The 15,924-nt window shown below is 46.0% G+C and overlaps 1 protein-coding gene across 2 annotated transcripts in view; it reads right to left on the minus strand.

Moving 5' to 3' along the window:
- LOC140198312 (cyclic AMP-dependent transcription factor ATF-6 beta-like) overlaps window positions 1-5,371 on the minus strand; it is a 116,696-nt gene extending 111,325 nt beyond the window's left edge. For both annotated transcript variants that reach the window (XM_072259386.1, XM_072259387.1), the window contains exons 1-2: window positions 5,120-5,371; window positions 2,591-2,664 (exon numbers count right to left, since the gene is read on the minus strand). In XM_072259386.1, the coding sequence (XP_072115487.1) occupies window positions 2,591-2,638 (48 nt within the window). In that variant the 5' untranslated portion in view covers window positions 2,639-2,664; window positions 5,120-5,371. The remainder of the gene's footprint in view (window positions 1-2,590; window positions 2,665-5,119) is intronic.
- Window positions 5,372-15,924: the final 10,553 nt, after the last annotated feature.

The raw sequence follows: 15,924 nt of genomic DNA on the forward strand, positions 1-15,924 counted from the left end.
GCCTCAGCCCCTCCAAACCAGATCCCAACACCTTCACGTGGTCAGACCTGATGGTGAAGGGGATGCTGGATCGGTCGGGCCAGTTGCCGAAGAGCATGGCTTCACTCTTCGTGCGGTTGACCCTGGCCCCCGACGCTAGCTTGAACTGTTCGCAGGTGCCAATCAACCTGCGAACTGACCTCGGATCAGAGCAGAAGACGGTGACGTCGTCCATGTACAGGGAGGTTTTCACTTGGGTCCCTCCACTGCCTGGCAGCGTCACCCCTCTTATGCCCTCATCCCTCCTGATGGCTTCCGCAAAGGGTTCTATGCAGCAGACAAACAAGACAGGGGAGAGGGGACAGCCCCGTCTGACTCCAGACCTGATGGGGAAGCTGTCTGTTTCCCACCCGTTGACCTGGACTGCACTACGGACGTCTGTGTAGAGCAGTCTAATCCAACTCCGGATTCCCTCCCCAAATCCCATTTTGGAGAGCACGTCCGCCATGTATGTGTGCGATATCCTGTCGAAGGCTTTCTCCTGGTCCAAGCTGACCAGGCAGGTGTCCACCCCCCTGTCCTGCACGTAGGCGATGGTGTCCCTCAGCAGCGCGAGGCTGTCTGAGATCTTCCTGCCCCGTACAGCACAGGTTTGGTCCGGGTGGATCACCTGTCCCAGAGCAGACTTGACCCTGTTGACGATAGCCTTGGACAGGATCTTGTAGTCCACATTCAGGAGAGACATGGGTCTCCAATTCCTAATGTCCTCCCTTTCCCCCTTCTGCTTGTAGATGAGGGTGATGATGCCCTTCCTCATGGACTCAGACATACTGCCGGCCAGAAGCATAGCGTTGTACACTTCCAGCAGGTCTGGGCCCATCCAGTTCCACAGAGCCGAGTACAACTCAGCCGGTAAGCCGTCGCTTCCGGGAGTCTTACCCGACCCAAAGGAACGGATGGAGGCTGTCAGCTCGTCCAGGGTCAGTGGCTGATCCAGACTCTCCCGCTCGCCGTCGTCTAAGACCTGCGTGATAGACGACAGGAAGTTGCGGGAGGCTGTGGATTCTGTGGCCTTTTCGTCGTACAGACCGGCATAGAAGGACTTGCAGATCCTCAGTATGTCGGTCTGCGAGGACGCGACTGAGCCGTCCTCTTCCTTAACAGTTTCACTAGGCAGACGTAGCAGCTTGGGATTGTTAAAGGCAAACACGAGGAATTCTGCAGATGCTGGAAATTCAAGCAACACACATCAAAGTTGCTGGTGAACGCAGCAGGTCAGGCAGCATCTCTAGGAAGCGGTACAGTCGACGTTTCGGGCCAAAACCCTGACGAAGGGTCTCGGCCCAAAACATCAACTATACCTCTTCCAGGAGATGCTGCCTGTCCTGCTGCGTTCACCAGCAACCTTGGGATTGGTTTCCAGTTTCACTAGGCCGACGGGACCCCTCGGGATTGGTTTATAGTTTTACTAGGCTGACGTGGCGCATTGGGATTGGTTTCCAGTTTCACTAGGCCGACGGGATCCCTCGGGATTGGTTTATAGTTTTACTAGGCTGACGTGGCGCATTGGGATTGGTTTCCAGTTTCACTAGGCCGACGGGATCCCTCGGGATTGGTTTATAGTTTTACTAGGCTGACGTGGCGCATTGGGATTGGTTTCCAGTTTCACTAGGCCAACGGGACCCCTCGGGATTGGTTTATAGTTTTACTAGGCTGACGTGGCGCATTGGGATTGGTTCACAATTTTACTAGGCTGAAGGGGCACCTCGGGATTGGTTTATAGTTTTACTAGGCTGACGTGGCGCATTGGGATTGGTTCACAATTTTACTAGGCTGAAGGGGCACCTTGGGATTGGTTTATAGTTTTACTAGGCTGACGTGGCGCATTGGGATTGGTTCACAATTTTACTAGGCTGAAGGAGCACCTCGGGATTGGTTTATAGTTTTACTAGGCCGACTGTTTCTCCTGATTAAATCAAGTTCAAGAGCACAGAGCACTGGGTAGAAGTCAGGAGGGTGAGGAGACAATATAGTTAGAGATTTAACTTGTCAGACAACAGACAGCTTACATCTTAGGCAATTTCGGCTGCTGTGCTAAATAAAGCTGAGGTCAGTAATAAGCCCTTTCAGGACACAGGACATAATACAGACCCTTCGGCCCGTGATGTTGTGACGACTCTTTAACCCAGTCCAAGATCAGTCTCAGTCCTCCCTCCCACATAGCCTTCCATTATTCTTTCATCCACATGCCCACACAAGTCTCCTCAATGCCCTCAGTGTACCTTCTGTGTAAAACAACCTACCTCTGATATCCCCTCTATACTTTCCTCCAATTATCTTACAATGATGCTCCCTTGATTTAATAATCTCTGCCCGAGGGAAAGGCCCCACCTGCCATGGAGGAAGGCTTTGACTATGTTACCTATGCTCCTTATAACTTCATGTACCTCTCCCAGGTCTTTGCTCACTTCAGGGAATAGCCGTCATAGCTGGAAATGTTTCTGGAGGGGTTTGGGCACAGAACGGATGATGCATATAGCAAGTGGAAAGTTGCATGGTGGAGACAGAGAGGATAAGCAGTACACAACATTTCAGAACTCTCGTTCTATACCTCTGTGGCGTTGTCAAAGCAGCGAAAGATATCATCCATCTCCTCCATTGTTTCACAGTTGTACAGGCAGGCATCTGAAAGACACAGAAGGCAAGTTGTATATTGTTAATTACATATTGAAATAAGAATCATAGAACACCACAGCACAGAAACTGGCCCTTCACCGCATCTAGACCATGCTGAGCTATTCCTTCGTCCCATCTAGACCATGCTGAGCTATTCCTTTGCCCCAACTAGACCATGCTGAGCTATTCCTTCGCTCCATCTAGACCATGCTCAGCTATTGTTTTGCCTAGTCCCATTGACCTGCACCTCCCCTCCCATCCATGTAGCTATCTAAACTTCTCTAAAACGTTGTAATCAAACCTGCATCCACCACCTCTGCTGGCAGCTCGTTCCACACTCTCACCACCCTCTGAGTGAAGAAGTTTCCCCTCATGTTCCCTGAAACATCTCACCTTTCATCTTTAACTCATGACCTCTGGTTGACTTCTAACCCAACCTCAGGTGCAAAGGCCTGCTTGTATTTACCCTGATATATATATATATATATATATATATGCTGGGTGTGTGAAGGGTGTATACCCTTCATAATTTTGTATACCTCTATTAAATCTCCCCTTATTCTCTTGTGCTGTAGGGAATAAACTCCTAACCTATTCAACCTTTCCCTGTAACTCGGGTCCTCAAGTCCCAGCAAAATTCTCATAAATTTTATCTGTACTCTTTCAATCTTATCTACATCTTTCATGTAGGTAGGTGATCACAACTGCACACAATACTCCAAATCAGGCCTCACCAACATCTTACACAACTTCAGCATAACATCCCATTTACTGTACTCAAATACATTGATTTATGAAGGCCAATGTGCCAAAAGCTTTCTTTATGACCCTGTCTACCTGCAATGCCACTTTCAAGGAACTATGGACCTGTATTCCAAGATCCCTCTTTTCCACCATACACCTCAGTACCTTAACACTCATGTGCTACATTTCCTCACCTAGTTTATCCTACAAAAGTAGAGCACCTCACACTTGTCTGAATTAAATTCCATCTGCCATTTTCAAGCCAGTCCAGATCCTGCTGTAAGCACTAATAGACTTGCTCCCTGCCCACTACACACAAAACTTGGTATAATCCGCAAATTTGCAGAGTGTATTCACTGGCTGGTATGAAAACACCAATGCCCTTGAATGGGAAAATCCTACAAGAAGTAGTGGGTACAGCCTAGTTCATCACAGGTAAAGTCCTCCCCACCATTGGGCACATCTACGTGGAGCATTGTTGCAGGAAAGCAGCATCCATCATCGAGGACCCCACCACCCAGGTCACACTCTCGTCTCACTGCTGTCATCAGGCAGGAGGTACAGGAGCCTCAGGACTCACACCACCAGGTTCAGGAAGAGTTAGTACACCTCAACCATCAGGCGCTTGAACCTGAAGGGGTAATTTCACTCAACTTTACTCATCCCATCACTGAACTGTTCCCACAACCCAAGGACTCGCTTTCAAGGACTCTTCATTTCTTCATGCTCTTGTAATAAATTGCTTATTTATTACTATCATTATTTTTTATAGGCATCCGTTAGTCTCATGAGATGATGGATTTACACCTTGGAAGGTTTCCAGGGCACAGGCCTGGGCAAGGTTGTATGGAAGACTGGCAGCTGCCCATGCTGCAAGTCTCCCCTCTCCACGCCACCGATGTTGTCTAAGGGAAGGGCACTAGAGCCAATACAGCTTGGCACCGGTGTCGCCGCAGAGCAATGTGCGGTTAAGTGCCTTGCTCAAGGACACAAACGCTGTCTCAGCCAAGGCTCGAACTAGCGACCTTCAAATCACCTAGACGAACGCCTTAACCACTTGGCCACGTGCCAACACTATTATTTATTCTCTTTTTTTGTATTTGCACAGTTTGTTGTCTTTCGCACACTGGTTGTCCGCCCTTTTAGACCGTAGGAGCAGACGCAGGCCATTCGGCCCATCAAGTCTGCTCCCCCATTCAATCATGGGTTGATCCAATTTTTCCAGTCATCCCCACTCCCCTGCCTTCTCCCCATACCCTTTGATGCCCTGGCTAATCAATTTATCTCTGCCTTAAATGCACCCAATGACTTGGCCTCCACAGCCTCTCATGGCAACAAATTCCACAGATTTACCACCCTCTGACTGAAGTAATTTCTCCGCATCTCTGTTCTAAATGGACGTCCTTCAATCCTGAAGTCAGCTCTTTTGCCTGTGGTTTTTCAACGATTCTTTATGGTTAGTGGATTTATTGAGTATGCCCACAGGAAATGAATCTCAGGGTTGTATACGGTGACACATGTACTTTAATAATAAATTTACTTTGAAATCTATGGATCCAGTTTATCTCACTATCATGTAGATCCTTGATATAATTGAAGATCTTTACTCCACAATCTCCTGAGTTGGTGCAGATGAATCTGCAGAATGGACAAGGAACCCACTTACATGACTTTGTTCAATTACAGAGCCCCACAAAACCACGTCTGAAATAACACTTACAGTTCTGATCTCCTTATCCAAGAATGAATACACTTGCAATAAGGTGGCAGGTCGCGGTCAGTGACACGCTTTGCAGTACCACGATCAGGCTTTAATTCCTGCCGCTGTCAGTCAGGAGTTTGTACGTTCTTGCCCTGACGGCGTGGGTTTCCACTGGGTGCTCCCGTTTCCTCCCACATTGCAAAGGCGTACAGGTTAGGGTTTAGTGCTAAGTTGACGTCTGTCCCCAGCACAATCTTCAAACTGTGTTGGCTGTTGAAGCAGACGACATATTTCACTGGATGTTTCGATGTTCATGTGAGAAGTAAAGTTAATCTCTAATAACTAACTAGGAATAATTAGTTATTAGTTAAATAATTAATAAAGAGGCATCAGCTTTAGTCCTGGAATGGAAGTTTAACTGCTCTGGAATTTGCATCTAGAATGAGAGGTCATTTCAGAGAAACATACAAAAAACTAATGGGGCTTGATGGAGTAATGCAAAGGTAATATTTCCACTGGCAAGAACCAGGGTCTCAGTGTGAAGAGTTAAGTTTTTAATATACACAGTGCTGGGTGTATGGAACACGCTGCCAGGGATGTTGGTAAAGGCAGATACATTTGGGGCATTTAGGAGACTCTTAATGATAGAAAAATAGAGGGCTAAGTAGGAGGGAAGGGTTAAGTTGGTCTTAGAATAGGTTAAAAGTTCAGTACAACATCTGGTGCCAAAGTGCTTCTCATGTGCTGTGCTGTTCTGTGTTCTAAGAGGTGACCAGGTCAGAAGTCACAGTAACAAAATAAAGGCTATCCATTTGTGAAGGAGACAAGAAATTTCTTTGGTCAGAGGGGCTGCACCTAAGAACCCTGGAAATTTGGAGACTGAGCACATTCAGAGATTGAAATAGTTGTAGATATTATGGCATCAAGGGATACAGTGTTGATGCTGGAAAGTGACACTAAGGGGAAAGAGCAGCCTTGATGTTATGGAAACAGATTTCTTTCACTCCTCTCTCTACATTATACGATTTGATCTGGTCTCTTGCAGAGCCCTGTTCTAGCCAATGTGGTGCACTATTCAGCAAGGCCTTGGTAAACAAAACTTTCCAGATCTCCATTAACTTTGCTCCCTCTCACCTTTTTCCTGTCTTGGATGGATCTAGTTCAGTGGCTAGCACGCTCCAACACTATGGTCACAAGTTAACTCCCAGTGACTCAGCCTACCTTTGTAACCAACATTCCCAGTATAGCAGAGGGAGAGCAATTACACTTGGACACCCCGGCACTTCTACCATTTCCTTTCCTTTGACTGCAGGCATTTACAGGGAAAAAAGATAGAATTTTACCAAGAATTATATATAAACAGATAAAGACAGAACATTAGATGTATAGTATTTATTTCATTGGGAGTTTGAGGAGATTTGGTATGTCATGAAAGTCTCTAGCCAATCAAGTTCAGTTTATCATCATTCCAGGACATGTTCAAAAGGCGATGCCTCAAAAAGGCTGCCACCATTGTTAAGGACTCCTATCACCCAGGCTGTGCCCTCTTCTCATTGCTACCATCAGGGAGGGGCTACCGAAGCCTGAAGACACACACTCAACCGTTCAGGAACGGCTTCTTCCCCTCCACCATCAGATTTCTGAATGGACAATGAACCCATGAACACTAACTCACTACGTTTTTCTCTCTCGTTGCACTAACTTAACTAACATTATATATATATATATATACACACACATATATACATACATACAGACACATACACACACTCTTACACAGTACAACATAACTCATACACACAGAGCAATATTACCAAAAATAAATTATTAAACAATACTTATACTTTATTGTCGCCAAACAATTGGCACTAGAACACACAATCATCACAGCGATATTTGATTCTGCGCTTCCCACTCCCTGGATTACAAATATTAAATATTAAAAATACTAAAAATAGTTAAAATTAGTAAATATTAAAAATTTAAATTATAAATCATAAATAGAAAATAGAAAAATGGGAAGTAAGGTAGTGCAAAAAACCGAGAGGCAGGTCCGGATATTTGGAGGATACGGCCCAGATCTGGGTCAGGATCCGTTCAGCAGTCTTATCACCGCTGGAAAGAAGTTGTTCCCAAATCTGGCCAAAATAAGGTGGATTTACAACGCAAGTTAAAAGGTAAACAGTATAATAGTACTGGTGCTTCATACGTGATGAGACCTGGGTGGTGGCAGGGAGTTCAGCAGCCTCACAGTCTGGGAGAAGAAACTGTTTCCCATCCTAGCAGTTCTTGTCCTACTGCTATGGTACCTCCTGCCTGATGGTAAGGGGTCAAAGAGATTGTGGGACGGATGGAAGGGATGATTGACAATACTAAGAGCCCTGCGTGCGCAGTGCTCCTTTGATGGGCGGAAAAGAGACCCCGATGTTTCTCAGCAGTCTTCACAATCCTTTATAGGAACTTGCAGTCGGACAGTGATGCAGCTGGTCAGCACACTCTCAATGGTGATTTTGTAAAAATTGGTTAGAATGGAGGGAGGAACCTCAATCTCCTCAGGAAGTGGAGACGCTGCTGTGCTTTCTGTGAAGGTGGCGGAAGTTTCAACAGGACCCCACCACTAAGCACATCTTTCCCTCTCCACCCCTCTCTGCTTTCCACAGGGATTGGTCGCTCTGCGACTCCCTGATCCACACGTCCGTCCCCATGGATCTCCCACCCGGCACTTATCCCTGTAAGTGTAAGTGCTAAACCTGTCCCTACACCTCCTTTCTTGCCACCATTCAGGGCCCCAAACAGTCCTTCCAGGTGAGGCAACACTTCACTTGTGAGTCTGTTGGGGTCATCTATTGCATCCGGTGCTCCTGGTACGGCCTCCTCTACATCAGTGACACCCGACGCAGATTGGGGGACCGCTTCGTTGAGCACCTCCGCTCCGTCCGCCACAACAGACAGGATCTCCCGGTAGTCACCCACTTCAACTCTGCTTCCCACTCCCATTCAGATATGTCCATACATGGCCTCCTCTACTGCCATGATGAGGCTAAACTCAGGTTGGAGGAGCAACACCTCATATACTGTCTAGGTAGTCTCCAGCCCCTTGCTATGAACATAGAATTCTCCAACTCCCAGTAATTCCCTCCCCCTCCCTTCCTCTATCCCTATTTCACTCTACCCCCTCCCCCAGCTGCCTATCACCTCCCTCACGGTTCCACCTCCTTCTACTACCCACTGTGTTTTCCCCTATTCCTTCACCTTTCCTGCCTAACCCCTTCCTGCTTCCCCTTCCCCACCCCTTTATCTTTCCCCTTACTGGTTTTTCACCTGGAAACTACCAGCCTTCTCCTTCCCACCCTCCCCCCACCTTCTTTATAGGGCCTCTGCCCCTTCCCCCTACAGTCCTGACGAAGAGTTCCGGCCCGAAACGTTGACTGATTGTTTCCATGGATGCTGCCCGACCTGCTGAGTTCCTCCAGCGTGTTGTGACTGTTGCTTTGACCCCAGCATCTGCAGAGTATTTTGTGTTTACGATACTACCAGCTGCTCTGTATACCAACTCATCATCATTGTTGGCAAGGCCTACAGAGTTGTGTCACCAGCAAGCGCGATTCGGTTTGAACCTGATCCAGCTGTGCAGTCATCCGTCAACAGCCTGGGAGCGTGGGCGCTCAGTGTGATGGAGCTAGAGATGTTTCTGCAAACACAGGCTTTCTGTCAAGGAGTCCAGGATCCAGTTAGAGAAGTGTTGAGAGCCATTGAGGACAGATCACCCACCAGCTTCTGAGGGTTGAAGTCAATAAGCAGCATCCTGACATATGAGGCAGGATATGTGCCCTTGGAGGGTCAGACACCCTGAGCCAATAGGCCGGTCCTGGACTTATTTCTTGGCATAATTTACATATTACTATTTAACTATTTATGGCTTTATTACTATTTATTATTTATGGTGCAAAACCAATTTCCCCCGGGATCAATAAGTATGACTATGACTATGGATTCTGCTGTAAGGTTCTATGTTCTATGAATGGCACAATGGCAAAAGTTTTAAGTCAAATTGACTTGTAGAATAGCTTTTATTCTCTTGTGATAGACCACTAAGACATCGGTACAGAATTCCTCTCAACCCCATTCTCCTCATGACCTTTCTCACCAACAAGTCAGGAACCCATTAACCTCCACTTTAATTATACCCAATGACTTGGCCTCCACAATGAATTTCACAGATACTCCACCCTCTGGCTGGAGAAATTCCTCCTCACCTCTGTTCTAAAGGGATGTCCCTCTATTCTGAACTTCCACCCTCTGGTCTCCTCCCAACATCATCTCCACATCCACACTATCTAGGCCTTTCCATGTCAGTTTTGAATGAGATTTCTGCACCCCTCCACCCCGTTCTTCTAAACTGTAGCAAGTAAAGACCCAGAGCCAATCAAACACTCCTCATACGTTAACCCTTTCATTCCTGGAACCATTCCTGTGGATCTCCTCTGGACCCTCTCCAATCCCTGTCCTCCTACATGAAGAGTCTTTTTTTAAAAATTGACTTACAGGAAGATGGCCTTTTGCAGAGTTACGAATTCAGACTGAAACTGTTTGTTGAGGGAAGTTAATATTTGTAGTCGTGTCATGCTGAGGATTTTTGTTTTACACCTGAGCAGCTCTGTTCTAGCTCGTCAATTTATTAAGTGACTAACATGTTGACAAACTATTAAAACTTCATAGTCCACTGATGGACCGAGGCAGGTATGAGGAAATGCTCTGCTCTATTTTTGTACTGTTTTTGCTTTCTCTTCCTCTCCTCTTTCACCAGATAACCTCTTGCTCCTCAGTGTTAGTGCAGCCTTCACAGTTCGGAACTGGGGTGCTTGCACTCTGACAGATGACTGCCTGCACACAACAGCATTCAAGTTTGCTAAATGTCATTTCCAGTACAGAGTAAATGAAATATTTACCCTGGATTCAATGCAGCACAAACAAAAAGAGATAAAGTACACAATAATAAAAAAAATACAATAAATAAACATGCCTATAGAAACATAGAAAACCTACAGCACAATACAGGCCCTTCGGCCCACAAAGCTGTGCCGAACATGTCCCTACCTTAGAACTACCTAGGCTTACCCATAGCCCTCTATTTTTCTAAGCTCCATGTATCCATCCAGGAGTCTCTTAAAAGACCCTATCGTATCCGCCACCGCCGGCAGCCCATTCCACACACTCACCACTCTCTGCATAAAAAACTTAACCCCTGACATCTCCGTACCTATTTCCAAGCACTTTAAAACTATGCCATCTCGAGCTAGCCATTTCAGCCTGGGAAAAAGCCTCTGACTATCCACACGATCAATGTCTCTCATTATCTTGTACACCTTTATCAGATCACCTCTCATCCTCCATCACTCCAAGGAAAAAAGGCTGAGCTCACTCAACCTATTCTCAGAAGGCAGGGGTAGGCAACCTTAAGCACAAATGACTTTCTAGCATGCGTTATTCATTAATTCGAGGCAAAACATAACTAGATGTATTTAAATGGATAATTCCCATATTTCAAGTTTTTTTAATGGCATTTATCTGGCCCACCGTCTACTCAATAATACGCGATCCAGCCCACACAGGCAAAAAGGTTGCCGACCCCTGTCATAAGGCATGCTCCCCAATCCAGGCAACATCCTTGTAAATCTCCTCTGCAACCTTTCTATAGTTTCCATGTCCTTCCTTTAGTGAGGTGACCAGAACTGAGCACAGTACTCCAAGTGAGGTCTGACCAGAGTCCTATACAAATGTCCCCCGCTTTCAGAACGTTCTCTTTACGACATTTCGCTTTTACGAAAGACCTAATATTAATACCTGTTTTCGTTAACCGAAAGAGGATTTTCCCTTTTACGAGAAAAGGTGTTCGCTTTAAACTTGTGTTTACCCCAAGAAAGACTACCATGACCATGAAGCCTTGCGTGGGCAGGTGTGTGCACATGCGTGACGTGCGAATGCATGTACGTGTGCATGCGTGACGTGCACATGCAGATTTTTTTCGACAAATCGATTTTAGCTCAAACTTCCCGATTCTGTTAAGTGAAACTGCACTGTACATACATTATTTCTACTTTATATAGGCTGTGAATTTATCATATCATTCCTGCTTTTACTATATGTTAGTGTTATTTTAAGTTTTATGTGCTATTTGTTATGATTTGGTAGGTTTTTTTTGGGTCTGGGAACGCTCAAAAAATTTTCCCACATAAATTAATGGTAATTGCTTCTTCGGTTTACACCATTTCGGCACGAACGGCTTCAAAGGAACGCTCTACATTCGGATAGCGGGGGAAACCTGTATAGCTGCAACATTACCTCTTGGCTCTTAAACTCAGTCCCACGATTGATGAAGGCTAATGCTCTGTATGCCTTAACTACAGAGTCAACCTGCGTAGCAGCCTTGAGTGTCCCATGGACTCGGACCCCAAGACCCCTCCGATCCTCCATACTGCCAAGAGTCTTACCATTAATACTATATTCTGCCATCATATTTGACCTACCAAAATGAACCACCTCACACTTAATCTGGGTTGAACTCTATCTGCCACTTCTCAGCCCAGTTTTGCATCCTATCAACGTCCCGCTGTAACCTCTGACTGCCCTCCACACTATCCACAACACCCCCAACCTTTGTGTCATCAGCAAATTTACTACGCCATCCCTCCACTCTCTCATTCAGGTTTATAAAAATCACAAAGAGCAGGGGTCCCAGAACAGACCACCACCGGTCACCGGCCTCTATACAGGATATGACCCGTCTATAACCACTCTTTGCATTCTGTGGGAAAGCTAGTTCTGGATCCACAAAGCAATGTCCCCTTGGATCCCATGCCTCCTTACTTTTTCAATAAGCCTTGCATGGGGTACCTTATCAAATGCCTTGCTGAAATCCATATACACTACATCTACGGCTCTACCTTCATCAATGTGTTTAGTCACATGTGCCTATAAAAAGTATTCACACCCTCCCCCAAAAGTTTTCATGTTTGATTGGTTTACAATATAGAATCACAGTGGATTTAATTTGGCGCTTTTTTTTTTACACTGATCAACAGAAAAGACTCTTTCATGTCAAAGTGAAAATAAATTTCTACAAATTGGTCTTAATTTATGAGATCATAAGAACATAATTGGAATTATTAAACACAAAATAACTCATTGCATAAGTATGCATCCCCCTTCAAGTCAGTATTTAGTAGATGCATCTTTTGCAGCAATTACAGCCTCGAGTCTGTGTGGATAGGTCTCTATCAGCTTTGCACATCCGGACTCTAAATTTTTTTCAGCATCTTCTTTACAAAACTGCTCAAACTCTGTCAGACTGCATGGGGATTCTGAGTGAACAGCTGTTTCAAGTCCAGCCACAAATTTTCAATTGGATTGAGGTCTGGACTCTGACTTGGCCACTCCAGGACAATAACTTTGCTGTTTTTAAGCCATTCCTGTGGCTTTGGCTTTATACTTGGGATCATTGTCTTGCTGAAAAACAAATCTTCTCCCAAGTCACAATGCTCTTGCAGACTGCGTCAGGTTTTCTTCCAGGATTTCCCGTATTCTACGGCATTCATTTTACCCTCTACCTTCACAGCCCTTCCACGGCCTGCTGCAGTGAAGCATCCCCACAGCATGATGTAGCCACCACCTGCTTCATGGTAGGGATGGTGTGTTTTTGATGATGTGCCAAACATAGTGTTTAGTCTGATGGCCAAAAAGCTCAATTTTGGTTTCATCAGACCATAGAACCTTCTTCCAGCTGACTTCAGAGTCTCCTACAAGCCTCTGGCAAACTCAAGCCAAGATTTCATGCGAGGCTTTTATCCCCAACAGTGGCTTTCTCTTCACCACTTTCCCGTACAGCTGTGACTGGTGAAGCACCCGGGCAACAGCTGTACGCGCAGTCTCTCCCATCTCAGCCACTGAACCTCGTAACTCCTCCAGAGCTGTCACAGAATAGGTCTTTTAGTAGCCTCCCTCACTGGTCCCCTTCTTGTACAGTCACTCAGTTTTTGAGGACAGCCTGCCCTAGGCAGATTTACAGCTGTGCCATATTCTTTCCATTTCTTGATGATTGACTTAACTGTACTCCAAGGGATATTCAATGACTTGGAAATTTTCTTGTATCCATCTCCCGACTTGTGCTTTTCAATAACCTTTATTGCGGAGTTGCTTGGAGTATTCTTTTGACTTCATGGTGTAGTTTTTGCCAGGATACTGACTCTTCAGCAGTTGGACCTTCCAGATTCAAGTGTATTTTTACTATAATCATTTGAAACACCTTAACTGCACACAGCGATCTCCATTTAACTAATTATGTGACTTCTAAAGCCAATTGGCTGCACCAGTAATGATTTGGTATGTCATACTAAAGGGAGAAAATACTTACAGAACATAGAACAGTACAGCACAGTACAGGCCCTTCGGCCCACAATGTATGTAATCAATTATTTTGTGTTTTATATTTGTAATGAATGTAGATCACTTTGTAGAGATCTGTTTTCACTTTGACACGTAAACACGAGGAATTCTGCAGATGCTGGAAATTCAAGCAACACACATCAAATTTGCTGGTGAACACAGCAGGCCAGGCAGCATCTCTAGGAAGAGGTACAGTCGACATTTCGGGCCGAGACCCTTCCTCAGGACTAACTGAAGGAAGAGCTAGTAAGAGATTGGAAAGTGGGAGAGGGAGGGGGAGATCCAAAATGATAGGAGAAGACAGCAGGGGGAGGGCTGGAGCCAAGAGCTGGACAGGTGATTGGCAAAAGAGATATGAGAGGATCATGGGACAGGAGGCCTAGGGAGAAAGAAAAGGGGGAAGGGGGAAAACCCAGAGGATAGGCAAGGGGTATAGTCAGAGGGACAGAGGGAGAAAAAGGAGAGAGAGAGAGAGAAAGAATGTGTGTATATAAATAAATAACGGATGGGGTCAGAGGGGGAGGTGGGGCATTAGCGTAAGTTAGAGAAGTCAATGTTCATGCCATCAGGTTGGAGGCTACCCAGACGGAATATAAGGTGTTGTTCCTCCAACCTGAGTGTGGCTTCATCTTTACAGTAGAGGAGGCCGTGGATAGACATATCAGAATGGGAAGGGTTGTGGAATTAAAATGTGTGGCCACTGGGAGATCCTGCTTTCTCTGGCAGACAGAGAGTATGTGTTCAGCAAAACGATCTCCCAGTCTCTTACTAGCTCTTCTTTCAGGTAGTCCTGACGAAGGGTTTCGGCCCGAAACTTCGACTGTACCTCTTCCTAGAGATGCTGCCTGGCCTGCTGCATTCACCAGCAAATTTGATGTGCATTGCTTCACTTTGACACAGTCTTTTTCTGTTAATCAGTGCCAAAAAAGCCAAATTAAATCCACTGCGATTCAATGTTGCAAAACAATTAAACATGAAAACTTCCGAGGGAGGTGAATACACAAGAAGGGTGGTGGGGTGGAGATACGTCTCTACCAAAAGAGATGGAAGGTGCTCCTTCCCTCCACTAGCCTGCAGGTCACCCTTGGGCAAGGTGTAACACCCACTTAGCACCAAACGACTTCCACCAGCCCGACCACTCAGGGCCATGTGAAGCCATGGGAGAAGGTGGTGGATGATCGTACGAGCAGCCGGTGCACACCACAAGTCCTGGTTATGCGACCACTGACGCCAGGCGGACAATCTCCGAAGAGTATTGGTAATGGCTGGGGTCAACCGTCTTGTAAAGACACTGCCCAAAAGACAATGGCAAACCACTTCTGTAGAGAAATTTGCCAAGAACAACCATGATCATGACCTCATGTCATATGACACAACATGTGATGATGATATAAAGTGAAGCTAAACACAGGAGCGTCTGTACATAAGGTGACTGAGAGGAACTGATAAAGTAGTGGTGGTTGGGGGTGTGGAGGGGTGGGTTAGTGGGCGGAGGTGTTGATCAGTCTCACTGCTTGGGGAAAGTAACTGTTTTCGAGTCTGGTGGTCCTGGCGTGAATGCTTCACAGCCTCCTCCCTGATGGGAGTGAGGCAAACAGTCCATGAGCAGGGTGGGTGGGATTTGTTGGCAGGGTAGAGATTGTAAAGGTAAAGTTTAGCTTTATTTGTCACATGGCAACTGATTTACCAAACTGACCCCAGGGATGAAACATGAAGATCTTTGAAGATGAGCTTTACTTGTCACATGTACATCGAAACATACGGTAAAATGTATTGTTTGCACCAATAACCAACACAGTCCAAGGATGTTCTGGGGGCAGCCCACAGGTGTCCGACCCTAATCTGTACATTTTGGGAATGTGGTAGGATACCCAGGTGGTCATGGGGAAGAACACACAAATGTCTTACAGATAGTAGCGGGAATTTAACCCTGATCTGACAACTGGCGTTGTAAAGCTACTGTAACCAAGTCAACCTGCCTTTGGTCAGCTAATACTAACGGGTTCTCTCAGTATGCAATGGCCTGTTCTGTAATAAGCACAGGAAATGCTCAAAGCACTCAGCAGGCCAGGCAGTTACCATGGTAACACATCCTCAGAGGCTGCCCGGCCGACTGACTGATACCAGCGTTCTCAGTTTGCAAACACAGGGGAGTCTGCAGATGCTGGAAACCCACTGCAACACACACAAAATGCTGGAAGAACTCAGCAGGTCGGGCAGCATCGTTGGAGGGACAGAATCCATTTTTTGGGCAGAGGCGCTTCCTCAAGTCCTGATTAAGGATCTTACCCCAAAACGTTGACTGCTTATTTCACTCTGTAGAGTGTCTGCATGCCTGTTATTTTCAGTTTGCAGCACCTGCAATCTTTCCATTTCCACCC

This window comes from Mobula birostris, chromosome 5 (genome assembly GCF_030028105.1).
Source record: "Mobula birostris isolate sMobBir1 chromosome 5, sMobBir1.hap1, whole genome shotgun sequence".
NCBI classification, from domain to species: Eukaryota; Metazoa; Chordata; class Chondrichthyes; order Myliobatiformes; family Myliobatidae; genus Mobula; species Mobula birostris.